The sequence below is a fragment of the Microtus oregoni genome, unplaced genomic scaffold, assembly GCF_018167655.1.
Source record: "Microtus oregoni isolate MIOR12 unplaced genomic scaffold, Mior012 000028F_ref0000031, whole genome shotgun sequence".
Lineage (NCBI taxonomy): Eukaryota > Metazoa > Chordata > Mammalia > Rodentia > Cricetidae > Microtus > Microtus oregoni.
The window spans coordinates 25,523,240-25,550,279 of record NW_024543087.1 but is presented as its reverse complement, the minus strand read 5'-3'; the positions used below and the strand labels follow the sequence as shown (position 1 = coordinate 25,550,279).

The 27,040-nt window shown below is 46.1% G+C and overlaps 1 protein-coding gene across 2 annotated transcripts in view; it reads left to right on the top strand.

Moving 5' to 3' along the window:
* The window catches only part of Nmnat3 (nicotinamide nucleotide adenylyltransferase 3), a 107,384-nt gene that overhangs the window by 29,595 nt on the left and 50,749 nt on the right, over nucleotides 1–27,040 (top strand). Inside the window, exon 2 of one of the 2 annotated variants that reach the window (XM_041677314.1) lies at nucleotides 23,232–23,387. In XM_041677314.1, coding sequence (XP_041533248.1) covers nucleotides 23,279–23,387 — 109 coding nt within the window. In that variant the 5' untranslated portion in view covers nucleotides 23,232–23,278. Of the gene's footprint in view, nucleotides 1–23,231; nucleotides 23,388–27,040 lie in introns of those variants that run through there. The other variant, XM_041677315.1, reaches the window with a different exon arrangement.

The window sequence follows — 27,040 nt, the reverse complement described above, 5'->3', positions numbered from 1 at the left end:
AGTGACCAACCCTGCAAGGACTGTTGGCTTACTAGGAGAATAAAGCCTTCCTTCCTGGGGATGAAGGGACCTTCACAGACATCACAATCATAGCTCCCTTCAGCTCTGGGGGGAAATTGCCAAGTCAGTAACTAGGGGTGCTGGGACACAGTCACTGGGAGATCTCCATTGTTCCCTGGCTCCGTGCCACACAAGGACCAAAAGGTTTCTGTTTATACCATTTTTATCTTTCTGTTTCTTCAAATATATGGAAAGACTATGGCAAGCCCCCCTACTGAAGTGATGTGTTAAAAGACACCCAGTGGCCACTTTAAATGGCACAAGGCACATTGTGCTGCCCTCTAGATGGGATCTGGCTTCCTTCTTAACCAAGCACTTCCTGGGTGCTGTGGCCAGGACTGTTGTTCTTTGATGGGCAACAGCAAAAGCTATCAAGGCTTTCTTACTCCTACTTCAAAGTTTTACAGAGGACATTTGTTCTCACTGTAGATCTCTACATGGCTTTGTTTTAAGATTTATTCTTATTTATGTGTGTGTGTATTTGTGAGTATATGCTACATGTGTGCAGGTACCCACAGAGGCCAGAAGAGGGCATCCGCTCCCTTGGAGCTGAAGTTACATGCAATTATGAGAAGCTTAGAATGAGTTCTGGAAGAGGAGCAAGGGCTCTTAACTGTCTCTCCTGCCCAAGAATTTTTTGGATGTGTGTGAGGGAGGCACATACATGTGTGTGTATATGAAATGTTTATGGGGGGGGGCGGTGCCCATGCCATGGCATGCATGTGGAGGTTATAGAACCTCAAGGGTCAGTCCTCAGCGTCCACTCTGTTTAAGGCAGGGTCTTAGTTCACCTCTGGATGCCAGGCTAGCTGGCATGTGTCTTCTGGGCATTCTCCTGTCTCTGTCTCTTATCTTGCCATAGGCATGCTGGGATTACAGACAGACACCACAGGTACTTAACTTAATCCACCAGGCTGTCTCCCCAGGTCAGGATGGTTTTTGTTGTTGTTTTGCTTTGTTTTTTTTTTCTTTATTGAGAACTCTCACTGTATCAGTAAAGGAAGCACTGTGCAGCTTTAGCATACCCAAATGCCAGCCAGCATCACTCCACTTATACATGGGAGCCATTTCCAAGTAACAAACAGGTTACTTGAGCACAAGCATTGTGATGCTATAAAATCAGACTGATAGAGTAGATGGCTACTGAGTGAGTAGTGGGCAGGTAGCATATACAGGATAGCTAGTCTGGACTAGGAGATGGTTCCCATGATGGGTAGAATGGAGCGGAATGGTACAAAATGGCATATTTCACCACGTACCACAGAATAACATAAAATAGAAACCCATAAAAGATTTCTATATAAAGAAAACTCATTTCAGTTTGAAATGACATGGCTATAGCCCAAGTGAGTCCACTCCTCTTGCCTTCTCCCAACAAGCCTGCTGCTTCTGGAGAGACAGTGACTTACTGGACATAGGATATATATAAATTTACCTACCCAGTGAATTTATAAATGTGGGTAGATATATGTATGCTGTGTATCATTTCCATATAATATACTAACATAGATTGCTTTGTTTAACATGAGACAATGCTATAATTCTGCTTCTAACTTGCATTTCTTAATCTAATATTTACTCATTAATAATCTGCCATATCAATATATAGAGAAACAGGTCACTCTTTTTAACAGCTACATAAAACTCTATGTAATCAGTCCTCTCCTGGCTGACATACAGGTTTCTGACTTTTCATTATTGCAGACAAACCCCCAGAGAACAGCCTACTGACTTATTGTTATAGCTAAATGGTTGTGTTATTAATAATTACACTTCATTTGTTTGAAGATGTGCTTCCTGCATAGACACCCACACCCACACCCACATACGTACACAGACATAGCTGCACTGTGAGGTTAACTTGTGGGAAGTGTCTTAACTCTATCCACTTCACATTCACCTGTTGAGATGTTAGCTTTAAGAACCAAACACCCTCTCTTCATGCTCTCTACTTCCTGCTTCAGGGGAGACCACACCCAGAGCTGGGAGGTAGGTGCCTAATGGTCAGTGCCTTGTAGCCCACTTGCTAGAGACTGAAGCTGAGTTGTGTTAAAATTACCAGAGAGGGCCTGTGGCATCGACTCAGCTGGCAGAATACCTTCAACATTGTATGAGACTCTGATTCTAGACTGTAAGCACCCATACGAAAAAGCCAGGCATGGTCATGCATTGCTAATGCTAGCACAGGGAGGGCAGAGATAGGAGACCCCTAAATGGAGGAGAGGAGATAGGTGACCCCTAAAGTTAAGCCTGGAGATAGGAGACCCCTAAAACTAAGGGTAGAGATAGACCCCTAAAGCTAAGGGCAGAGATAGATACACCCCTAAATCTATGGACAGAGATAGGCAGAACCTTAAAGCTTGTGGGCCATGTGGTTGAGCCAATCAATAAGTACTAGGTTAAGTGAAAGACCCTGCCCCAGGAGATAGACAGGCAGCCACCACAGGAGAATCCTGACGTGAGCTCTGGCCTCTACGTGCACCCACAGACATGTGGTGTGTAAGCTTCCTCCAATGACATGACCTGATGGGATGGAGGGTCAGGAGACTCGGGAAGTAAACTCACAAGTCTCAAGAAGTTCCTGAAACAAGGTTCACAAAGCCCTGCTCAAGGCCACACAAGTGTAACAATTACTGGGAGAGGAGACTCTAACACATCTAGTTGCCTGTAAGTTTTGCAGAAAGTTCCATGGTAGCAGCATCCCAGAGAAGTCACCCATACTAGAATGGACTTTTCAGTGACCCTGTTGCCTCTGAGTCATTCAGAGTGACCCCTTACCCATACTTCTCTAAGTAACCCCAATAAAACCTATTGGACTTGGGTGAAATGGTTTCTTTGTTCTGTCAGCAGTGCTCTATCTGGAGTGCGTAGATGTTTGTTCATAACTCCTGAGAACACTCAGTCATGCAGCAGCAGTGTGTGTGCGTGCATGTGTGTGTGCGTGCACGCACGTGTGCACTCACATGCACATACATACGTGATCACTCAGGAATCACAGTGTTTGGGATAGCTGTTGTACGAAGTGACATTCTTCCTACCAATACCTCTGTGATACACAACAGATAGCTGGTACAACAATGACCACAAACTTGGCAGTTTAAAACAACGAAAACATACATATTTACTCACAGTGCTGGAGGCCAGAAGTCTAAAATCAGGACCCACAGAACAAAAATCACAGTATCAGGGGACACAGTCTCATGGGAAGCACCAAGGGGCATCTGCCCTTTGTTTCAGCCTTAATGGCTTCCAACATTCTATCTTGATCAGGGTTTTCTGGAGGAGTAGTACCACAGAATGGACGTGTATTGTAAGAGGGAATTTATTAGACTGACTTATAGTACAGGCTAGAGAGTCCAGCAATGGCCGTTTGTACACTGTAAAAGTTGGAATCACCAAGAAGCCAAGGCAAACAGGCTCACATTGTTTTTTTCCCTCAGACCTCTATATCCAGCCCCCTAGTTAGATGGTGCTGCCTACTGTGAGGGAAGAAGAGCTTACCCTCTCAGCAAATCATTTTTGGAAGATTCTCACAGACATGCAGAGTGTCTTTTAGCTGATCTCACACTCCATCAAGTTGTCAGTCAATATTAACTGTCACACAGCCCTTAGTTTGTGACCTCGTCCTCAGTACCAGCAGTCCCTAGTCTCCCCTGCTGTTTGTTTACACAGCCTCCTCTCTGTGTGTCAGATCCTCTTTCCTCTCCCTCTTACAGGGATACACAGCACCCCCATCCCAGTAGCCTCAATGACATCTGCAAGACTTTGTTTTTTTTCAATAAAGTAGTGTTTGGTCTGGGGTCTAGAGTATGGTATCTTTGGGGGACGCCATTCTTTGTGGGGCTTTGTGTCTCAGTTTCCTGTATATGTTGTGACAGGGACATTTTGCTATTTCTTTTGAGCCCTTTGGAAGAATGCATGTCCGTTCATGGAGAAGCCAGGTGCTCTGCTTTCTGCACTGAAAAGTTGGCCTCAGAGGTGAGGTGGCAGAGTCAGGGTCAGATAAAATCTCTGGCTGACACACTCCTTGAACCAGAGAGTGCTGGCATGAGCAGTGTGCACACCTCAGCACACGGCTTTCTGCTCTTTAGTTAGGGCTGCATAGCTAGCTCCACACTGTGTGTACAGACTAAAAGGAAGCTGAGAAGCTGCCTGACTCTTTTCTTGTAGAACAAGCTGTGCTCAAACAATGAGGTAGTTTTCAGACTATCCAGATGGACACAGGGGTGTTCTGCTGTTGTTAAGAAATAATGGAGGGTACTAGACAGTAGTGAGGGCAGAAGGCCAGGAGAAGTATATGCCTTGTTAGGCAGGAAGCGCCATTAAAACATAGGATGATCTTGTGAGCACACATCGATCTGACAGTGCTCAGCGTCTGCACCTTCTAACTCTCATCCTCCCCAGGAAAGCCCGGTTACAGTTTTGGAATTGGCCCTGCCCTAATCACGTGAAAGCTAATGTCTTATGCTTCCACTCCGCAATTTCACAGCAGACCCACATGCTCCTAAACTGTGAAGCTCAGCACACTGTGTGCATTCTAGGATTTGGTCCAAATGACTCAAACTACTGCCTATTTCAGCAGAACTCCCTTTGGCCATGGCTTGTTAATACTTTATAGAGACATTAGGACAGCCGTTCGGGAGTGTGTACAGGCAGGTGCAGAGCATGTTTCTCTAAAGAGCTTCCTAGTCAGACAGGAGTGCTCTGAGGGATGAAGGAGAGAGATTACTGACCATGTCAGTTCAGAGGCTGAAGCGCACAGGGACTCCTAAACCAGAGGGGGCTCCTTGCCTGAGCCCCCATATTTGTAAAGAGCCTTGGTTATGAGGCTGAACTTTAGAGATACTATATCATCTGCAAGAAGTTTGTAGAGGGCTGGAAGACTTGCTCAGAGACATGGGTCTTGAGAATGACCACATCTGCCTGTGAAAGGGCACAGACCGTTGTGCTCACGAGAAATGTGAGCCTCTGCCTAGGGCCTAGTGGCATCAAGTGTGCATTTGTAATCTCAGTGAAGTCAGGGCATGCTAGTGAGTATCGCTAGTGAGTCCCAGAATACCTGAGAAAGAAGCTAAACTGGTCTGCTTCAGGCTCAGGCTGCAGTCACGACTGAACTGCCCACCAGCCAGGCCTCATTTCCATACAGCACAGCAGTTATGCATAGCATTGAATAAATGTCGGTGAGCACGGTTAAAATTGTTAATTAATCACAGCCCCAAACTGGCTCAGGTCTCTGATTTCATAGATCGTCGTGTGGATTTGCAGCTGTCTGCTCATCACCATGGCAGTCTGTTCATAGCTGCATCAGGAGAAGGCAGGCTGCGGGGCTTCTCATTTCTAGAGGAAATGGTGTTGTGGAATTCTGGAGAGAATGGCTCTGTCCTTGGTTATGTTGTCCCCAGCAAAGCTCTTAAGCGAACACCTATGGTTGAGCATCAGGCTTTTGTCTGCTTCTCCACCACTGCGTGTGATGCTCTGTTCTGCCTTTATGGAGAGCGTGGCTGAGTTTCTACCTCCCTGGTATTCTGAGGTCCTTGTACTGTCTTCTTGTGGCCATGAAAATTTTGGCAGCAGTAACAGTTTGTTTTATATTGGGGCAAGCAAAAGAATGAAAAAATTAAAACAAAGATGTTCTTTTTAGAATGTGTGTGTTATGTATAGAGTATGTGCATATATATATATGTTATGTATAATGTGTATGTGTATATGATGTATGCGATGTATAGTATGTGTGATGTACAGTGTATGTATACATGTGTTATGTGTAGTGCGTATTTGTATATGATATGTGTGTCATGTGTGGTGTATATGTGTATATGATGTGTGTATAGTGTATATCTGTATGTTTGTGTGTTATATATAGTATGTATGTGTATATGATATATGCATTACATAGAGAGTGTATGTGTATATGATATGTGTTATATATAGTGTGTCTTTGTATATTGTATGTGTGTTATGTATAGTATGTATGTGTATATTATTTATATAGTGTTTATCTGTATATGATTGTGTGTTATGTATAGTGCATATTATATATATGATGGGTATTATGTATAGTATATAAGTGCATATGATGTGTGTGTAAGAGTGGGTGTTCTCATGCCACAGAACATGTGTGGAGGTTAGAGGACAGTCTTGGATGTCGGTCCTCCGACCTCACCATCCACTTTGTTTGAGACAGTGTATCTTGCTTACAGCTGGGCACACAAGGCTAGTTGGCCTGTAAGCTTCTAGGGAGTCTCTGTTTTCTTCCTCCCATCTCTGTAGGAACACTGGGATTACAGACCCACACTTCAGGTCTGACTTTTAGGTGGGTTCTGCAGATTCGAAAGCAGGTCCCATACTGATATGGCAAGCATTTTGCTCACTGAACAATCTCTTCAGCCCCTCTTATAATTCTTATATTTCTCTCTTAGGGTCCTCATTGTTGTCTAGGTTCTCTGGAATTGTGATTTGTAGGCTGGTTTTCTTTTCTTTATGTCTAAAAACCACTTATGAGTGAGTACATTTGATAATTGTCTTTCTGGGTCTGGGTTACCTCACCCAAAATAATGTTTTCTAGCTCCATCCATTTTCCTGCAAAATTCAAGATGTTATTTTTTTCTGCGGTGTGGTACTCCATTGTGTAAATGTACCACATTTTCCTTATCCATTCTCCGGTCGAGGGGCATTTAGGTTGTTTCCAGGTTATGGCTATGACAAACAATGCTGCTATGACCATCTACATGGGAAGTAGGAAAAGATAAGATCTCCTTAGTAAATTGGGAGCATAGAAGAGGGTTAAAGGGGAGGGGAGAGAAAGGGAGGGAAGCAGAGAAAAATGTATAGCTCAATAAAATCAATAAAAAAAGAATTCTTACATTTCATTTTAAAGCTTGTCTGAAAATAACCAGTGTAAGAGGATTTGAGATCATATAGGAAAGACGGCTGTCACACCATATCCCTTGGCAGTTTTTGTTTCTTCATTGCCAGAATCCTCCTTCCTTAAAACAAAAAGAAGCCTTGTTGACCTGTGAGTTCATGGGACCGACATGGCCACCAATGCCTTCTGTCTGTCAGGGACCGACATGGCCACCAATGCCTTCTGTCTGTCAGGGACCGACATGGCCACCAATGCCTTCTGTCTGTCAGGGACCGACATGGCCACCAATGCCTTCTGTCTGGCCCCATGCTGTGGTCTGGAACCCACTCACCAACAGTCCTAGAAGCATTTGAAGTCCTGGAATCAAGCACAGCTCTGGGCGCTCTATCTCCTCTCTAGGCTTAGGACTCCCCTATTCACCTTCCATACATGGACAGCTGGGCCACACTTTGTGTACAGTCTCTTTCTTTCTGTCAGAAGTAAAATAACTGTGTGGCATCTGGAGCAAGTGTGGTCACAGCCTTGAAAGGCTCTCCTGACGGTCCTCCTCAGTTGTCCTTCGTGGGTCATGGGGCAGTCCAGAATTTATTTTCATGTTTCTCAAGAATGGTAAAGGTGCTAAGAGTTCCCTGTCCTTACAAATCACTAAATTGGCATACAGCAGCCTCGTGAATACTGGAAGAAGACACAGGAATCCTGGCCATGGACCACGGCATTGCAGCCATAACAACAGCTGGGCAACAGGACTTTCTTGTGCCACTAACCGTGACTGCAGTTCCTGAGGGTGAAGGAAGGTCAGGTGACATCTCCATAAGTAGCGGATTTGGTTACAAAAGAGGAGCCCTGTGCCAGCTAGTTTTATCAACTTGAAACAAGCTAAAGTCATCTGAGACGGAACCCGAATTAAGAAAATGCCTCTAATAAGACCAAGACTGTAAGCAAGCCTGTAGGGCATTTTCTTAATTGGTGATTGATGTGGGAGGGCGCAGCCCATTGCAGGTGGTGCTATCCATTGGTTGGTGGTCCTGGGTTCTATAAGAAAGTGGTAAAGTAAGCCATGAGGAGCAAGCCAGTAAGCACTCCCCTCCATGTCCTCTGCATCAGCTCCTGCCTCCAGGTCCCCATCCTGTTTGAATTCCTGCCCTGACTTCCCTCAGTGATGAACTGTTACCTGGAAGTGTAAGCCAAACAAATCCTTTCCTCCCCAAGTTGCTTTGGTCATGGTTTTCCATCATAGCAATAGAACCCTGACTAAGACAAGCCTTATGCTTAGGGAGTCCAAATATTTTGAGTAGCAAACTTGCCTGTCTTTTGTTCCGAAGATAGACATCACCTTTATTATACCATTCAGTAACCACACCTGCTTTTGTCCAGAAAGTAACAGTGTCTCCACGTTCCCAGGCTGCTGGTCACTGCACAGTATCCTTGAGCATTTGGTGCTCTGCATCTAAAATGAGCAGAAGTACAAGTGGTGATGGGTAATTGGCCCTCAGTGCTGTCCTGTCTGAGCTCCTCCATGCAATCTTAGTCCACACGTACTGTTCTCCTTTACCTCTTTGTTGCTCGGATAAAGCACTAACCAACCAAAAGCAACTAGGGAGGAAAGTGGCTAGCTTACACTTCTAGGCCAGAGACTGTAACTGAGGGAAGCTGGGAGGAACTCAAGCAGGGACTAGAGCAGAAACCAGAAGGAATTCTGCTCACTGGCTCACTCCCTGGCTCATGCTTACCTAGGTTTCTTACCCGGCCTGGAGCCCCCTGCCTAGGAATGATGCTGCCCACAATGGACTGGGTCATCAGTCAAGATAATCCCTAACAGACATGGCCACAGACTGATCTGAGCAGTCCTTCGGCTGAGACTTCTTCCGATGACTCTAGACTGTCAGCTGACAGCTGAAGCTAACTAGGGCATATCTTACACCTGCTCCAAGCATGCCCTGTGTTTAGAACTGGGGATAATAATAAAACACATTCTCTGCCCTCAAAGAGTATACTGTCGAATTGATAGAGAGTAAAGTATTATAGGATTGATTATAAGGGGAAGGATTCAAAGACCTGAAGACCAGGGGAGGGTCCCCGCCTCAGCCTGGAAGGAACAGGCCTTAGGAGCCTCCTAGAGTAGATGGGCCCTCAATGCTGTGGCCATTATCCTTGTCTGAATATATATGAGTGGACCCAGTGCTCAGGGTGGGCAGTAAGCATAGAGGGTGTCAAGGCAAGGGAAAGGTGCAGCTGGGTACCAATTCCACTTTTGGCACCAGCTGGCACATGGCGCCATCCCCTGCTGACATGAAATGGCTACTGCATTTCTCTGACATACAGAGAAAACCCAGAGGTATAGAAGTGTGGGGCTTCTTTCCTAATAGTAAATATGGCTTTGTGCCCACTGCTGGACCAGAGCAGAGGCCCTATGCACAGGCTCCAAGATAGAAATGGACGTAGGCAGGAGAGGGACAGAGACTCTGCTAAGGCCTTTGGCTGTGACTGGGAATCAAGGTCCCAGGATGGGGTCACCCAAGCTGTGACCCATTTATAAAATTAGGACAAAGTGTAGGTTCAGAAAGGAATTGGCTCTCAGCTTAGGAGAGAGGAACACTAGAGGAGTAACACAAATTGAACAAGGTGTGTATGCCCTGTGTTGAAAGTGAGCTAGAGACAGGAGGATGGTAGCTAAGCTTGGGGCCTTGCTGTTTTGATTGGGGGACATTTCTTCCTTGGTGACTCCCACTGCTCCATGAGGGTCTTCTCTTAATGGACAGTCATTCCAACTAACTCATCTAGGAATCTCTGTCTGGCTTGTTATTTAGTTGGTATGGACCTGTAGGGACCTGCAAACAGAGTCAAGACCAGAACTGTCTGCCCTGGTGTCGTCTGCACAGATGTGGTGGAGAGCAGGTAGAAAGGCGTGTGGTTTATTCCATGAACCTTGGAGCCCGACTTCTCTCTCCCCCAGCTGATGGTTCCCTCTGCATGGCCCTCTGTCAGACATGACTGCTGCCCACAGGCTCTGGTGGCTCTGAGATTTGGCTGGAGCTTGTGGACAGCTGAACTCTCAGAACATTGCTAGAAACTTCATAGTCTCTGATGTCTGGAAATAGCCCAAGTAACTTGAGGTTGTACTCACTTGTAAATGTTTGAGTATCGCGTCCACAAATTGAGAACTGAGTAACTCAATTCTGAGGCACAGCTGTTATTTAGAAAAGGCCCATCTAGGAGTAGAAGCTCCTTGCAAAATGATTGTGCTTCATCTTTGTCAAGTACCAGGAAATGATTAAAGCACCACGCCATATGGCAAATGCCCACTCGAAACAGTGCAACGGCAGTGTGGAGCGAGTCTGCTTTGGGGGGGTCGGTGGGGCAGCGTCTGTGATGTACACGGGAACAGACTTGCCTCCGCACAGTTCATGTTTCTACAGCCCTGAGTAAGGGCTTTTCCTCCCATGAAAAATTCATAGAAAAAATTAAGTTACAGCAGACTTTTTTCCTTAGGTGTATTTTTCTTTTTAAATGATATGCACTTGGGTTACTGCATATAAAATGAGTTTAACTGAGGCCACAGGAACTTGTAAAAATTTTACGTTTTCATATCTTTCTATGCTACTTCGATCAGCACTCTTTAGCTATCACTCTCTCGGTTAGAATCATGTTCAGTTGGACACAACAGGAAAAAAGAAAGAAAACAGTAGCAGCTTAGAAGATTATTTCTCCTCCTGATGGAAGACAACAAGAAGTAAACAGCCTCGGGCTAGTGTGGTTTTGGGATCCTGGTTTTTCTTAGTTTGTTTTCTGCCCAACTGGAGTTGACCCTTGTCCTCAGCATCCAGTATAGCTGCCATGCTCTAGCCGTCACATTGCAGGCAGCAGGAATGAATGGGGATAGAGGAGACGTGCTTTGCTGGTTTTGCTTTGCTTTGTGACAAGGTCTCACTATATAACTGAAGACAGCCTGGATTTTGCAGGATGTGGTTCTGGCAGCCTCAAGCTCACCGACCCACTTCCACAGCCTCCTGAGCACTAGGAGTATAGGCATGGGCCACCATGTTCAGCAAATAGCAATAAATCTCTCACTCTCCCAAAGAGGTGTACTAGCCAGTCATCCAGCCTCCCCCTGCCGCCCAGGGGACTGGTACAGTTAGAGGCAGGTTCAGTGACTAACAGGAAAAGGAATGAGTCTATGGGGGTTTCTTGTTTCTTGTCTTCTTGTCTGTTAAGAGACATAGTCTAGGGGAAGGATATAGTTCAGTGGTAGAACACTTGCCTAGCAACCACATGGTCCTGGGTTCATTCCCAAGAGGCAGAGATAGTTGGGGGTTTGTTTTGTTTCACTTTTGATATTTTTTTTTGCTTTTGTTTTTGCTTGTTTTGTTTTGTTTTAAAGACAGGGTCTTACTATGTAGCTTTGACTGTCCTAAAACTTGCAGTATATACCAGGTTGGCCTCAAACTCGCAGAGATCTACTTGTCTCTCTCTCTCCCAAATGTTGGGACTAAAGGAGCTTGCCACCATGCCTTGTAAGACATTGACAGTTTAAGCAAAGGTATACTTAGCAAATCAAAGCATACATTCTAAAGTCAGATAGGAGTGGGCTACCCTAAAAGTGGGAAATAGCTCAGTAAGTTCTACAGTGTGGATTTTACAGGTGTTTATGACTATAAGGTGATTCCTTTCCTTCTAGATCCCTGGGGATCCGAGCTCCCTTTGTGGTACTTATTTCCATGATCCTCTAGAATAGCCCATGGTAAGGGGCAAACCACAGTCCAAATGATACTCTAATGAAGTCAGGGCTCTCTAAGGATGCAGATCCTTCATTAGTGCGTGTGTGGTAACTGGGTAAGTGCCTTGCACCTTAGTTTCAAATTTAGCAGGAAGAACCTATCTGAAGCTTCAAGGATGTTTAAAGACAAAAAGAGCTAGGAAACAGGGCTACCAACTGCAATGTCCCTTGGTCACTTCACATCCATCCCCCTGCCTACCTGATGTCACCAGGCATGCAAGTGTGAGTGGCCTGTGTGACAGCAGGAGGATGCAGGGTGTGTGCCCAAGGGCTGCCAAGTTTCACACACAGGCAACTGGAAAATTGATGGGATCTTTTTCAAGCAGAATAAACAAGAATCTGGAGGCAGGTGCAGAGATGGGGAATTATGCGTTAGACATCATTAAAGGGAACAGGAGAGGGCTCTGGAGAACCCTGAAAGGGAAATAGGTAACCAGACTCCAATCAGGAATGGAGTCACTTTCTCTTTCTTCCACGTTCTTGTCTTTAGTCCATCCCTTTTGCATCCTTTTCCCACCAGGACGACCCTGGAAGGTGGGAATTTTAAACTTCCCTCCTCTGCAACACCTACTCAGACCCCTCCTTTAATTCAGGTCACCCAGTTAGCAGTGGAATCCTGCCAGTCCACTCAAAAGCAAGAGGAGAACCCAGCCCTCCCTGACACCCTACCGAGAAGGACAGAAAAGCACAGGTTCTCCAGCCAGGTAGAAGCCTCCAGCTCTGGGTCCCTCCTCTCAAAGCCATGTAGAAGCCTCCAGCTCTGGGTCCCTCCTCTCAAAGCCAGGTAGAAGCCTCCAGCTCTGGGTCCCTCCTCCTCTCAAAGCCAGGTAGAAGCCTCCAGCTCTGGGTCCCTCCTCCTCTCAAAGCCATGTAGAAGCCTCCAGCTCTGGGTCCCTCCTCTCAAAGCCATGTAGAAGCCTCCAGCTCTGGGTCCCTCCTCCTCTCAAAGCCAGGTAGAAGCCTCCAGCTCTGGGTCCCTCCTCCTCTCAAAGCCATATAGAAGCCTCTAGCTCTGGGTCCCTCCTCTCAAAGCCATGTAGAAGCCTCCAGCTCTGGGTCCCTCCCCATAGAATCTGTCTCCCTGCATGCTGGGCTGTGGATAGTGTGACTTTCACTTTAATGAGTCTTGACAGAGTGCTGTATCTTCAGACTTCTCAGCTTGTAATTCTTTATTCCAAAAGAAATGAACCCAAAGAAAGACCCCCTAGACAATGTAATTCACTCAGGACTTGCAGGAAGCTCATCTTCCAATTAAGGTCAGTCCCAACCAGTTCAAACTACAAAAGGGGCTGAGAACATGGTCATGATTGCCTGGCTCCTCTCTCACCCTAAAGGCATGAGGGCAGAAGGCTGCCTCCACAGGAAGACTGAATTTCTGGGCCAGTGTTGCTCAGTTTTCTTGGTAGGAGGCTCCCTCCCCATCCCGAGGAGCCTGACCCAAAGCGTATTTTCAGGTGATCTGTGGGGTCTAACCCAGGAGCTGGTTTGGTCCACCTCATGCCAAGAAGGTGCTCACTAGTGACACTGAAAGCTGCAACCCTAGAATTAAAATAAAACTGGAAAAGAACGAGTAAAGATGTCCTCTTCCCTTCTCTCTAGTCCCCTCTTTCTCCCTCCCTCCCCTCTGAGACCTTACCACATCTCCTCATCCTAAGAACCAGATGGATTAAAACTCTAAGGGAAATGGCCGAGAAATCTATGGCCTGTTGAAGGAGAGAGGGCCTGCTTTTCATCCCAGCCACCCAGCTAGCTTACACCCGAAATAATCACACAGAAACTCTATTCATTTAAACACTGCCTGGCCCATTATCTCTAGCCTCTTATTGGCTAACTCTCACATATTAGTTTAACCCATCTCCATTAATGTGTATCGCCATTTGACTGTGGCTTACCAGCATGAGTCTAACCAGTGTCCATCTAGGGCAGGAGAACCATGGTGCCTTGGCTCTATCTGCTGCTTTCTTCCTCCCAGAATACAGTTCTGTCTTCTCCTCCTATCTAAGTTTTGCGCTCCACCTATCTAAGTTCTGCCCTATCAGGCCAAGCAATTTCTTTATTGATTAACCAATGAAAGCAACACAAATACTGAAGGACCTCCTACACCAGTTGCCTCTGAAATAAATGGGCAGCATTCTTTAGAGACACCCAGTGGCCACTGTTAGTTCACAGTTTGAATACCTCTGGGGACATTTTTATATTCCAACTTCCCCCATCCTTCTGTGACCCAGATGGAGACTGGATGAGCCTCCAGAGAATCCCCGTGACAGGACTTTCTGTCCTTCCTTTACCATCTGGGTCATCACACTCTACTCCTGCATCCCACACACCCCGGCTCACTGAGACCTCATGCCTTATATAAACCCTTGAGAATATGGCCTATATTGGCTGGCCCATCACCTCTTTTATTTATTTGTTGGTTTGTTTTTCTTTTTTAAAAAGAAAACAAACTATCTTTTTTCATTTTGCATACCAATCCAAGTTCTCTCTCCCTCCCTATACCAATCTAAGTTCCCTAACCTTCCCTTCCACCTCCCCTCCATCCACTCCTCAGAGAGGACAAGGCACATTGCTTTGGGGAAGGTCCAGTGCCCTCCCTACTATATCTAGGCTGAGCAAGGTATCCACCCAAAGAGAATAGGTTCCCTAAAAGCCATTACAAAGAATAGGAATAAATCCTGGTTCCACTGCCAGTGGCCCCGCAGTCTGCCCCAGCCATACAACTGTCACCCACATTCGGAGGAACTAGTTTGGACTTATGCTGCTTCCTTCCTTGTCTGACTGGAATTGGTAAACTCCCATTAGCTCAGGTAAACTGTTTCAGTGGGTGAACCCACCACGGTCCTGACCTCTTTGCTCATATTCTCATTTCTCCCACTCTCCAACTGGACTTCGCTGAGGGTCTCTGCCTCTGTTTCCATCAGTTGCTGGGTGAAGGTTCTATGGTGACATTTAAGATATCAGTCCGACCTAGCCTGACCTGGAGATGCACTTCCTCAGTGGACAAGAAGACCATTTTGAAGGCATTTCCACAAAAACATGTGCCAAAATCCTGTCCCAAGTTCGAAGAGATAGTTGTAGGGTTCAGTGCTCTGGGAACCAATTGGCTTCCAAATAGCTCCCCTTAACACCACCCTGGGTCATGGTTTTCCTTAGACCTGTTTACCCAGAGGATCCCAGGACATTGGCTGGGGAAGACTGACAGCCACTTCCTCACAAACACAGAAGCACAATTCCCAGGCCTGCCCTTCTCCCCTGGGCTGTGATCTCCCAACTCTGCACCCATTCTGCCATATGGATCAGGCAAGGCCATCAAATGTTACTTTACCCAGCTACTTGTTTGCTCACGGGGAGATACTTATTTCTGTCATTCCTTTCTGATACTACCTGTTACACCTGCTCTTTGCTGGGGAGGGGTTTGCTGTCCCAACTTAAGGTTTGGCTGTTGCTTCCCCCCAGGATAGGACTGCTGTCTGCACTTAGTAGAGACCAACATTTCCCCATCAGTGTGAACAAATGGGGTCACAATCAGCAGGGCTAAGGCAGCCACCCATCTTAAAGATTCCTCATCTTTCTCCCAATAAACCCCACTCCGATCCACATCAAGGGAAGGGTTAATTCCCATCATAAAACCTAAAGAAGCAAGGGCTACTAATTGAGTGTTGTGGTCCCTATAACATTCCAATCTTAGGTGTCCAAAGGGTCTCAATAAATGGAGGTTAATCCCAGACCTCTGGTTAGTTAATGAAGCAGTGCCCCCACCATGGTCACTAATCCCTAGGTCGTCATGACTCAGACATCCCCAAGACAGCCTACTATTCAGTGCTTGATCATTTATTTATTTGTTTGTTTTTATTTACATGCATTGATGTTTTGCCTGCATGTAAGGATGTTGGGTACTCTGGAACTTGAGTTACAGATAGCTGTAAGCTACCATATGGGTGCTGGGAATTGAACCCAGGGCCTCTGGAAGAGCAGTTGGTGCTCTTAACTACTGAGCCATTGCGCCAGCCCCCAGTGCTTGATCTTTTTTATTTTATTTTATTTTATTTTTGGTTTTTTCAAGACAGGGTTTCTCTGTGGCTTTGGAGCCTGTCCTGGAACTAGCTCTGTAGACCAGGCTGGTCTCGAACTCACAGAGATCCATCTGCCTCTGCCTCCCGAGTTCTGGGATTAAAGGCATGCGCCACCATCGCCTGGCTCCAGTGCTTGATCTTAAGGGTACCTTTTTTCCGCATCCTACTTTACCATATTAAGCCAAACAACATTTGCATTTGATGCTCTCATTTGGAAAGCTTGCCAGGTTAAATGGACTGTCTCATCTATTTGACCCAGTCCTTGCCCAGTATTTAATGGAATAGACATACCCCAAACCACACTAATTCTTTATGTAGATGACCCCCAGCTGTATGGGCCAACTGAAGAGACTATCACTTAAGGGACAGAATTCATCCTTAACTTTCTAGATGATGAGGGCTACAAGGTTCATGGGAGAAGACTCAACTATGTCAGACGAAGGTCTTGAACTTAGGTCTAGTTTTATCACAAGAATCTGGTGCCCTGGGAGCAGAATGAATCCAACCAATCTTGATCCTTCCCCTCCCAAGCCCCCAATTGGGAGCCTTTTGGGGGGAGTTGGGATGTTACAGGATTTGTATTCCTGGATACAAAGAGCTACTAAGCCCCCTCTTTCAGGCTCTCAAGAAGGCCCCTGGCAGAAGGTCCTAACCAAACAGAATGGTCCCCAGAATTATCAGGGGACCCTTCCAAAACTTAAGGATACTTAAGTTTAAGGATTTTAAACCATAGGCTATCCAAGGGGTAGATGGACTCAGCTCTGGATCCCCTTCCCTCTCTGAGAGACTGCTGTGCGGGGCTGTGCCGTGTTACTTTCTCTTTGATAAATCTTGACCAAGTTCTGTGTCTTTGATCTTCTTGTCTTGTTATCCTTTACTCTGGTAAGAAATGAACCTGAAGAAGAAAGGAACCTGTGGTGATGTGAGTGAGACCAACCCCCATAGGCTCACATATTTGAATGTTTGGTTCCAGTTGAACTGTTTGGAAGGATTGGGACATGTGGCTTTGTTGGAGAAGGTGTGTTGCTGGGGGTGGACTTTGAGGTTTCTAAAGCCCACACCAGGTCCAGTGTCTCCTCTCTACCTGCAGCCTGTGGATCAGGATGTCAAATTCTCAGCTACTGCTCCAAATCCATGCCTGTCTGCTTCCTACCATGATGATAATGGACTAACCCTCCAAAACTGTAAGCCCCAATCTAATACTTGCTTTTATAAGAGTTGCCTTAGTCCTGGTGTCTCTTAATAGCAATAGAACAGTGGCTAAGACAGACCCCTAGATAGCATCTCCTATATGGGCCAAGGCTTAGCCCCAGTCCTCATGAGAGTTCTATGCTGTAGGCGCCCTGTAGTCATCTCTACTTTCCATGGGGCTCACTGGAGCTTGGAGAAGTGAATTAGGCTGTTTACCAGAATGTAGGCACTAACCTTTCCCTTCCAGGTGTGTTGAAGACTTAGCCTCGATGCGTGCAGCGTCTTTAGCGCAGTGTGGAGCCTATTGCTCAGTAAACCCACTAGCTATTCCTCAGCTTCCTACAGTGGCACTGAGATCAGTCCCAGACTCTCACAAGTGTGGCATGGCAAGGGACCTCCTCCCATTCCTCGTGCTCCTTCAGATCTTTGGAAAGTTCTCAAGACTGAAGCTGCCTGCTTCCCTGGGAGTCTCATAATTAGGATGAGTGCTTGATTGGCATGTCTGTTTCCTCCACGGGGAGGTTGGCACAGGATCTTCCCAGCGACATAGAAGGCCTGTGTTGCTTTTGTTCTTAGCAGGACTGGGTGCCCATAGCAACACTGGGCAGAGCCAACAAAGTTTAAAAGGAAAAGTGGCTTAGCTCTCATGAAGGTTGATTGCCCCAGAGAGGTTGACACATCCACACAGATAAAAACAGTCACCTAGGGTACTGAAAAACATGGTTGCCAGCCTCTCCCCACCCCAAAAAACAAATTGTGTCTTGTTTTCTTGAAGGTAAGCTTCCTGGTCAGGCAGTCTGTGTAATGACAGACATGGAAGATTCTTGTTGAATCCATTTCTATTCTGCCCAAAGCCGTCTGCTTTATGTCTACAATAAACAAGACATTTGCAGCCCAGGGTTGGCTGTCATGCAGCCCAGAGTTGGCTATCAGAGGCACTCAGTGTGTGGAAAGGGAAACTGACAGCCTCCCAAGCTATGGGCATTAACACATCATATCCTCAGTGATGGCTCTTAACCTGCCTGGCTCATTTTCCTTTCTGTGTCTCAGTGAGGACCTGAGGCAAATGACCACAGGATGGGTGCTGGGTTAGAACTGAGTATGTGGGGACAGCGGCCAACTTTGAATTACCTGGCAAGTGAGGTCAGATGTGTATAGCAGAAAAGGCTGGCTTCCTGGATATGGCGACCACCTGGCCCTCATCAAGACCAGAGCAAGGTGGGATCCTCCCCTGAAGGCCCCTCCTGGAACACATGAAACTGAAATCTGAACAGGTCATTCCTGGTTTAAAATCTTGAGAAGGTTTCTCCTTGCCAATGGGGTAAAATCTCTACTCCTCATGTCTCTGAACCTGCAGGGTCCTCCTGCCTCTGCACCCTCATGTTGAGCCCTCACATCAGCTTACACGTACATGGGGGCCATGCTGACCCCTGTTTCTTCTGGCCTCCTGTCGCCCTGTTTCTGTGATAGTATGTCCCTGCCTCACCCCAGCTACCTCCTCCTCACCACCTGGGTTCCTGATCTCCTCCGCCCTGACTGGGAGCTCTTGGGCAAGCTGCCCCTAGACAGCGAGTGGCTGCCATGACAAGTCCAAAGTGTGCTGAGAGAGTGGTAGCAGGCCTGAGATACCTGTTCCCCTCCGAAGGCTCTGAGGGTCAGATTTCCTTGCCTGACCTTGAAATCTGGAGGCCATGTACATTGGTGTGGGCCCCTTCCTGAAGACTCCCTCCTTTTTTGACCACTGTCTGTCCATATATCATCTCTCTCCTCCTGTAAGGACTGCCTTGATAAAACTGGATAATTAAGATATGCACCTTATGTCCTAGCTGTGGTAGTTTGAATGAAAATGGCCTCCGTAGGCTCAAGGGCATTGTTTGAAGGATTAAGACCTGTGACCTTGTTGGAGTAGGTGTGGCCTTATTGGCAACAGGTCACTGGGGATGGGCTTTGAGGTCTCAGAAGCTCAAGCCAGGCCCAGAGACTCATTCTCTCTTCCTGCTGCCTGCCAATCTGGATGTGGATCTCTCAGCTACCTCTCTAGCACCATGTCTGCCTGCATGCTGCCGTAGTTCCCGCCATGACAATAATGGACTAAACCTGAACTATTAGCCAGCCCTGAACAATGTTTTCTTTTGTAAGAGATGCCATGGTCATGGTGTCTCTTCACTGCAATCGAAACTCTGAGACAGTGACCCTGTGTTTAATCACTTCTGTAAAGTCCCGTACCATGTAACTCAACATAAGTCAAAGGATTAGGATGTGGGCATCAAGGAACTGTTACTCTGTTACTCTGCCTCTTGTGGTGAGCTGTTACACTATAAGCCCTCCCCTAATGATGTTGTTTCTCCCATCCTTGACTCATGGATCTGTGAGGGCAGGGTACATATATTCTTTGCCTTCTCTTGTACCTGATGCCCAGAGGATCAGACACCAGCATTTGCTAAATATAGTTATCTGGTGGGTACTTGGAAGATGGGCAGTGGCAGAGGCCTGGCTGTGGTATGAAAACTGGATAATGTCTAAAACTTGCAGTGACATCCCTTCAGAATGTCAGGACAGCACTTGGGGAGAGTGACCTGGAACAAACTGGCTGGACTCTGGGACTGCCGGGGCAGAATGACCACTATCAATTTTCACTTCTTCAAAGCAGAGGAGTGGCTCTGGGGTTGGTGTGTTGGGGCGGGGGGCAATATTCCTATTGACAGGATCATTGTGCTGAAAACGGCACAGCATGGTAGATTTGTTTAGTTACAGTCTAAGCTGGTTGGATGGGTCTGTTGCATGGGGTGTCTTCAGTAATCTCTAGGTCAGCAGTTCTCAACCTGTGGGACATAACCCTTTCACGGGGTCACCTAAGACCTTCAGAAAACACCAAGAGATTAACATTATGACTCATAACAGTAGCAAAATTGCAGTTATGGAATAGCAATGAAAAACATTTTATGTTGGGGGTCACAAGCCATGAAGAACCGCATTAAAGGGTCACAGCTTTGGGAGGACTGAGATTCACCGCTCTAGGTCCTCTAGTTCTGTTTCTGTCTGCAGAAGGCCCAGTCCAATAGCAGTTTGCAACAAAATAAAATAAAACAACAAAAAATAATTAACCATGTAACAAAATGACCCATGCCAGGGACATTGGCCCTCACTGATGTTACAGGCATTTCCTGAGTCCTGGGATGGGCTGGGACTTGAAAGTAAGAGGTTGGAAGCCAGTAGAAATCACACTCTAGGACCCACCTTCCACTGGGGAAGAACCACGGGAGAAAAGGCAGCCTCCGTGATTCTGTGGTTGATAGAAAGGGGAAAATGCCTGCAGGTGCACATTCACTAGGTGGAGGAGGGGCCGTGGGTAAACACCCCAGAGCACCTTTAAAGGGAGCCCACAGCATGATGGGGTGAGGAGAGCATTTCAGGGAGCCTTAACCTCATTACAGAAGCAGCAGGTCCTAATTGACAGGCAGATGAATCACTCTCTGAGCTGACTGTAAGGTGGGAGACCATAGCTGGAGACCGGAAGGGGGGCAGAGGTGGAATCCACTCTGTCCCCGGTTAATGATGAATTCTAGGAAGGAACCCTCAAGGTGTTAAATCCTCCAGCAGCAATTATTGCTCACTCTGCAGGCCTCCGCTGAGAGCTTATTGATGAGCAGTCTTTCCCGATTGGAGAACACTCCCACGCGTCCTCACCCCACGAGACACCCTTAGAAGTGAGGGCAGAGGATCTCCTGTCGCGTGCATCTGATGAGACTTGTTCACAAGCCAGGCTCAGGTGTGTCCTCCTGTCTGACCCCTGGGTGAGTCATTTTGACCTGATGCTTGTCTTTTCTCCAGGTTTGCGAGGATGAGTGTAGCTGAAGTCAGGAGGCACACACGAAGGGTACACACTGACCTTGTTCTTGAGCCAGGGTCATGTGCAGCTGGCCATGTGCTGTTTCCTCCTACTCAAGATGGGGCAGAACAGAGTCACTGTTGAAGCAGTTATGCCCATGGCAAGGAAAGAAAAAGAGAGGTCCTTAGTACAAGCCATTTGTTCTTCTCAGCGTGACGCTCTTCCACCACTGATGCCACCGTTCAAACAACTGTTCTAATTTACCTTTGGAAAAATGAACCAAAACCCCAGGCAACCTGACATGTTGTGGTTACATTTCGGTGGCTCTAAATATTTATATTTTGTCAAAATGAAGTAAGATATTGAAAGAAAGGCTTCAAAATAGCTGTGAAAATAAAAGAGTATTCCTTTCCAGGCACCTCGTCATGAGCCTGCTCTTGTGGATAGCTGACACACTTTGCATACTCCTCACTAAACTGCCTCACCCACCTGGGGAGAAGCCAGTAGCAGACTGTAGCCAACGTTCTTTGCGCACAGTAGGTAGTGTTCCTGCTGCTTAAATGAAGCTCGGAGAGCCCAGATGTGCTACATCTGGACTATGAGGCTGCGTCCTCACAGGTAGCTCAGGATACATCCAGAACAACTTCCCTGCATTGCAGAGCACACTAGGCCTTTTCATGACCGGGGGCAGGTTCCTGGCTAGCTGACGGAACCCTTTTCAGTGCCCACTGAGCCCCATGGCAGGCCAGACTTCTTGGAGCAGAGATCCACAGAAGAAAAGGCCGCTCCTGTTCACATGGGGCGTACCATCCAGAGAGCAGGAAGCATACTGACCTTCTGTTTTTTCTTCAGTAATGTGGCATGGGACTTACTTAAAGGTACATCCCAGACCAGCTGCCCAGGCTTCAGGCAGAAAAGCCACGTTAGTTTTCTGCCCTCGCAGCAGCTGGGCAGCTGTACCCCAGCCCTGACTCAGTCTTGTGGATTAGCTCACCCCATCCCAATCCCCCTTCCTTGCTGATTCCCACTGGAAAACTGTGAGGCTAAATTCATACCTGTCCAGCCTCCCTCATCCCTCATGACTAGGGCAACTGTGAGACCTAGCTCTGACCAATGACACAGAAGTAAGTAAGTAAGTAAATAAATAAATAAATAAATCAAACTTGTGATCTGAATAGGAGGGACAGCCATTCTAGTCCTTGGTCCTTTAGATTGCGTTGGCCTGAGGTCGTGACAGTAGCTATAGGCAGCTGCAGCAGCACTCTTGTGACCTTGAGGGAAAAGCCAAGAGACCTGCAGGTCCTCACTGAGCCCTTCTACCAGTGCCGTCACCCAGACGAGTGCTTTCTTCTAGGCCTTTCTGAGAGAAATAAACAGCCCCTGTTTGTTTCCACCTCTAAGGTTAGCCTTCTGACTTGGACTAGCACCCTAGAAGGCTGTCAGTAAACAGGGAGGAACGTCCTGGGTGCTGAATATTATCAGTTGTGCTGGGGGATGTTCTGACTGGGGGAACTGGAATAGCTTTAATCTGGAAACTTTAACAGAAGGTGTCGTAGGGATCTTACAGGGAACCCAGTAACGTAAAGCTCACTGTTGCTAAGATTTAAGAGTAGTAATGCTTGGACACAAACCTGAAAATGTCGACAGGAGGGCGCAGGTTACACACAGGCCTCAGGTCCTGTTGACTAAGAGCCCTATCTGTTCCCTGTGAGCCGCATGAAGTGTGGCCAGGGTCACCATGACAGGTAGAGCAAGAGAGGAGTGAATGCCTCCTGTGGCCAGGCCACTGTCAGTTACTGTTGCTGCAGGCAGTCTGCCCCAAAATGTAGCAGCTTCTAATAGCATGCCATGAATATATCATAATTGTTTATACAAAAGGTTTTTGCAGCTGTTTTACAAGTAACATTATTTCAAAATACAAAAGTTTACCCAGCACTCGGGAGGCAGAGGCAGGCGGATCTCTGTGAGTTCAAGGCCAGTCTGGTCTACAAGAGCTAGTTCCAAGACAGGCTCCAAAAACTACACAGAAACCCTGTCTTGAAAAAAAAAAAAAAAGAGAAAAGTGCCACCTGAAATCTTTCACAGATGACATCATGAAAACCACGCAGATCTTCTTTCAACCAGAGACCCCAGGCAGAAGTCAAAAAGAGCAAATATAGACTTGAGTTTGGGCTGCCTCATTTCCAGGCCTGACCCAGCAGCTCCTAAGGTCTCTGAGCCACACAGCTCTCATGTGAGATGACAGGGTGTGGAGAAAAGGTTTGTGTCACAGTATGGTTTGTAACACTAACACGGTACCTGGACTGTGGTGAGCTCTGCATAGAGGTTACTGTTATTGCCTCCTTGAATATCTCGGAGTCATGGCTGTGTGTGGCTTAGATGCTGAAATAGACAGCATACTAATTTCCTAACTAACATTTTATTTTTGTCCCTATAAAGGCAGGGTGGCCGCTGTGGTGGATGTGGATGTGGATGTATGTGACAGCATGAAGAACCGAATCCCTGTGGTGCTCCTGGCCTGTGGCTCCTTCAACCCCATTACAAACATGCACCTGCGCTTGTTTGAGGTGGCCAGAGACCACCTGCACCAGACAGGTTAGTCGGGGTTGGGGCTTTGTTTAATGGTGTCATTGTCACTATGAGGAAGGCTGTTTGTTTGTTCATTCGCCACTAAAGCTGTAGGCTACATCTCCTCCAACCTGGGCGGAGGGCTCATGCCCTCTGCTGTGCGGCACGTGCAAGTCCATCCCTAGTCATAGAGTGGATGTCTCAGAGGCCCTCCCCCTCAGCTACCTGGCATTGACCACAAATACTGTGAAGACACAGGGAAAAGGGTAGTTTAGGGAAAACATGCCCCACCCAGGGCCTCCTGGATGCTCCCCACATTTACCATACAGCTGAGAATAGGCCTCTGAAAGTTCCTGCTACCTGCAGCAAGTAAACCAATGTTCAGTTATGGGAATTGACATTTTTCTTTCTGAAGACTATGTCTTTCCCTGTAACAAACTGCTTTATGTATTGATAAGTGTATTTTATATCTGCTTTATGTTTTCATAAATGTGTTTTGTATTACTGTGTTGTCCAAAATTTTTGCCTTTAAAGGCATTTTTACACCAGAATCAATGCTTATTTATTTTTAATATAGAAAAAGTATTTGAGTAACATGTCAGTCATTTCTTCATAGAAATCGTACACAAATGTTGGCTTATTTTTATAGAAAATGACTTTGTTTACAAAACATACTTTTATTACTGAACAAGTGATCATGTCTGTCTATTCATCCAAATAAATGGCTTTTACAAAGGATTTTTTTTGAAATACAAACAATGCAGTTAAAATTGCTCATCGGACATTAGTAGGCAGTATACCAAAGAACTGTAAATAGCCAATAAACTTGAGGATGGATACTCCAGATCCCTAGGAAACAATGAAAATGCAAATAAAACATGGGAGACATAGTCAGGGTATACATATCACAAGGGCAGTACTGTGGCTGCAGTGGTCCCACCAAAGTGTCACTTCCTGTCACTGGACTGGTAGTTGTAAACATTAGTTGTGGGAGTCAGTAGTCTCAGCCTATGAGATTGGGAAAAGTTAAAGACTGGCAGAGCCCAGCACTACAGCATAGGGAGGAAGTAGGCCCGTGTGTTCTGGTAGTAATTCAGTCAACTATGAAACAGCTTTAAAGGGCAGTTTGCTATTCTATGATCAAAACGTATAGAACCAACATCCATAATCATAAAAAGTAGATAAATCTGTCACTGAAACCAAACCAGAACCAACAAAGACTGAAGCAGATGTTAAAATTAACAAAGAGACGATGATAATCGATAGTTATGTGCCATATGTTCAATGTTTAAATAAAAGCACAGAAAACATTTAAAATGGGCCCAAATCAAACTCCTAGAGATGAGAGAAGTGTGCGAGGTGAAAGCACAACTGTTAGTGTTAGTAACAATCAGACTTTACAGAAAATCCACAGGAGCGGACAGATAACGCAGGGGACCAACCAAAAGAGAACGCAGAGAGAAAAAATCATTTTAAAGCAGGAGTAACCGTGATCTGTGTGACAACTCAAGCCGCATTATACACCTGTCACTGGAATCTCAAAAGGAAAAATCAAAAAGAGTAGGAAAAATGTTTGTAAAGTCACGGCTGCAATGCGTCCTGACGGAAACAACCCCCGGATCCAAGGGGCCCAGCGAAGCCAAGCTTAACAGGCAAGAAGGAAACTGCCCAAGGGATGTGACCATCAGATTGCTTAAAACCAGAAGGAAGATGAAAAATCTTAAAAGCAGCCCCATAAATAAATAAATAAGGATGACAGCAGATGCCTTGTTACCAAATTCACTGGGAGAATTCAGTACAGTGACTTCCTTAAAGGACAGAAAGGAAGTCCCTCCAGTCCAGAGTTCTGTAACCAACTCTACATCCAGCAAAAGAAAAACCAAAGTGAGGATACTTGCACAGACACAGAAGCTGGGAGGACTGGCCAATAGCAAACCTGTTCTTCACGCTCCTAATTGCCCTGGGCAGGGGATTGTCAGCTAGGAATGTTCCCCTGAGGGGCTGCAGAGAGTGAGAAACAGTGACCACAGGAGGCTTCTTGCCTAAGATGGGGTAAGATAGATGCTGTTAACATTTAAATGTCTTTGAAGGGAGTAGACAGTTTAAGTGAAAATTCAATATTGTGGGATTCTAGGCTGCTGAAGTAAACTCAGGACAGCATTAGTGCACTGGTAGGGAGGGGCAAAGCCAAGTATTCTGCCAGTGAAATGCCTCAGTGTTACTCAAAGGTAAACTCTGAATGGGTGTGTGTGCGTGTGCACACACGCGCACATGTGCATGCGTGCGCACAGGTTCTTGTGTACACTTGTGTGCATCTGTGGAGATAAGAGGACAACCTCAGGTGGGGTTCCTTAGGTCCTCCCCCCACTTATTTTTGGAACAGGCTCAGTCATTGGCCTGGAGGTTGTTAAGAGATAAGAGGACAACCTCAGGTGGGGTTCCTTAGGTCCTCCCCCCACTTATTTTTGAGACAGGCTCAGTCATTGGCCTGGAGGTTGTTAAGCAACCTGGCTACCCTGGCTGGCTAATAAGCCCCAGGGGTTGTTGGTTGCTTTTACTCCTTTGCTCTTACTCTTTGGAGGGGGGGGGGGGGGGGCTCCACCACCCAGCTCCCAAATAAATCACACATGGAGGCTTATTCTTTCTTATGAATACTCGGCCTTAGCCTGGCTTATCTGTAGACAGCTTTTCTTAAATTATCCCATCTACCTTTTGTCCCTGGGCTTTTATCTTTTTTTTCTGTATCTCTTACTGTCACTCTTACTCCGTGGCTGGCTGTGTGCGTGGCCCCTAGTGTCCTCCTCTCCTTGTTCTCTTGCTCTTTATTTTCTCAGATTTCTTCTCCCATTTAATCTCTCTGACTTCCAGCCCTGCCTATCCTTTCTCCTGCCTTGATATTGGCCATTCAGCTCTTTATTAGACCAATCAGGTGTTTTATACAAAATAACACAGCTTCACAGAGTTAAACAAATACAACATAAAAGAATGCAACACATCTTTGCATCATTAAACAAATGTTCCACAGCATAAAGAAATGTAACACATCTTAAAATGATATTTCATAACACCCAGGGTTTTACCTGTCTTTGCCACGCCAGCACTAGATTGTGAGTCCATGTGAAACCATGTCTAGTTTTTTGTTTGTTTGTTTTGTTTTGTTTTGCATGGACTCTGAGGCTTAAACTCAGGTTCTCATGCTTGCAGACACGCTCTTTATAGACTGAGCCATTGTCCTTGCCCTCAGCTCCAAAAGATCAGAACAGACAACTATGACTAATAAGTATACAAAGGAGATAACGTAGTACCCAGATATACTCAGTTAATTCAAAAAATGAAAGAGGGGACAGAAACAGGTGGACAGACAGAAAACAAGATGAGACCTCAAAACGTAAGATAGCAGTAATCACTTTAAATACAGACTAGAGGCATGTGTTAATTGTCAGACTATAACCCAGTAAAATGAGCTAGTCTTGGCTATCTAGAGCTGCCCTGTCCCCTTGGAGATGTGTTCCAAGACCACTAATGGATGTCTAAAGCTGAAAATCACATCAAATTTGATATTCTGTGGTTTCAACACACACTTATCTATAGTAAGTTGAATTTATTTATTAGGCAAAGGAAGATATTAACAGCAATAGCTAATTAAATGGAATGACTGTATAGCAGTACACTATAATAAG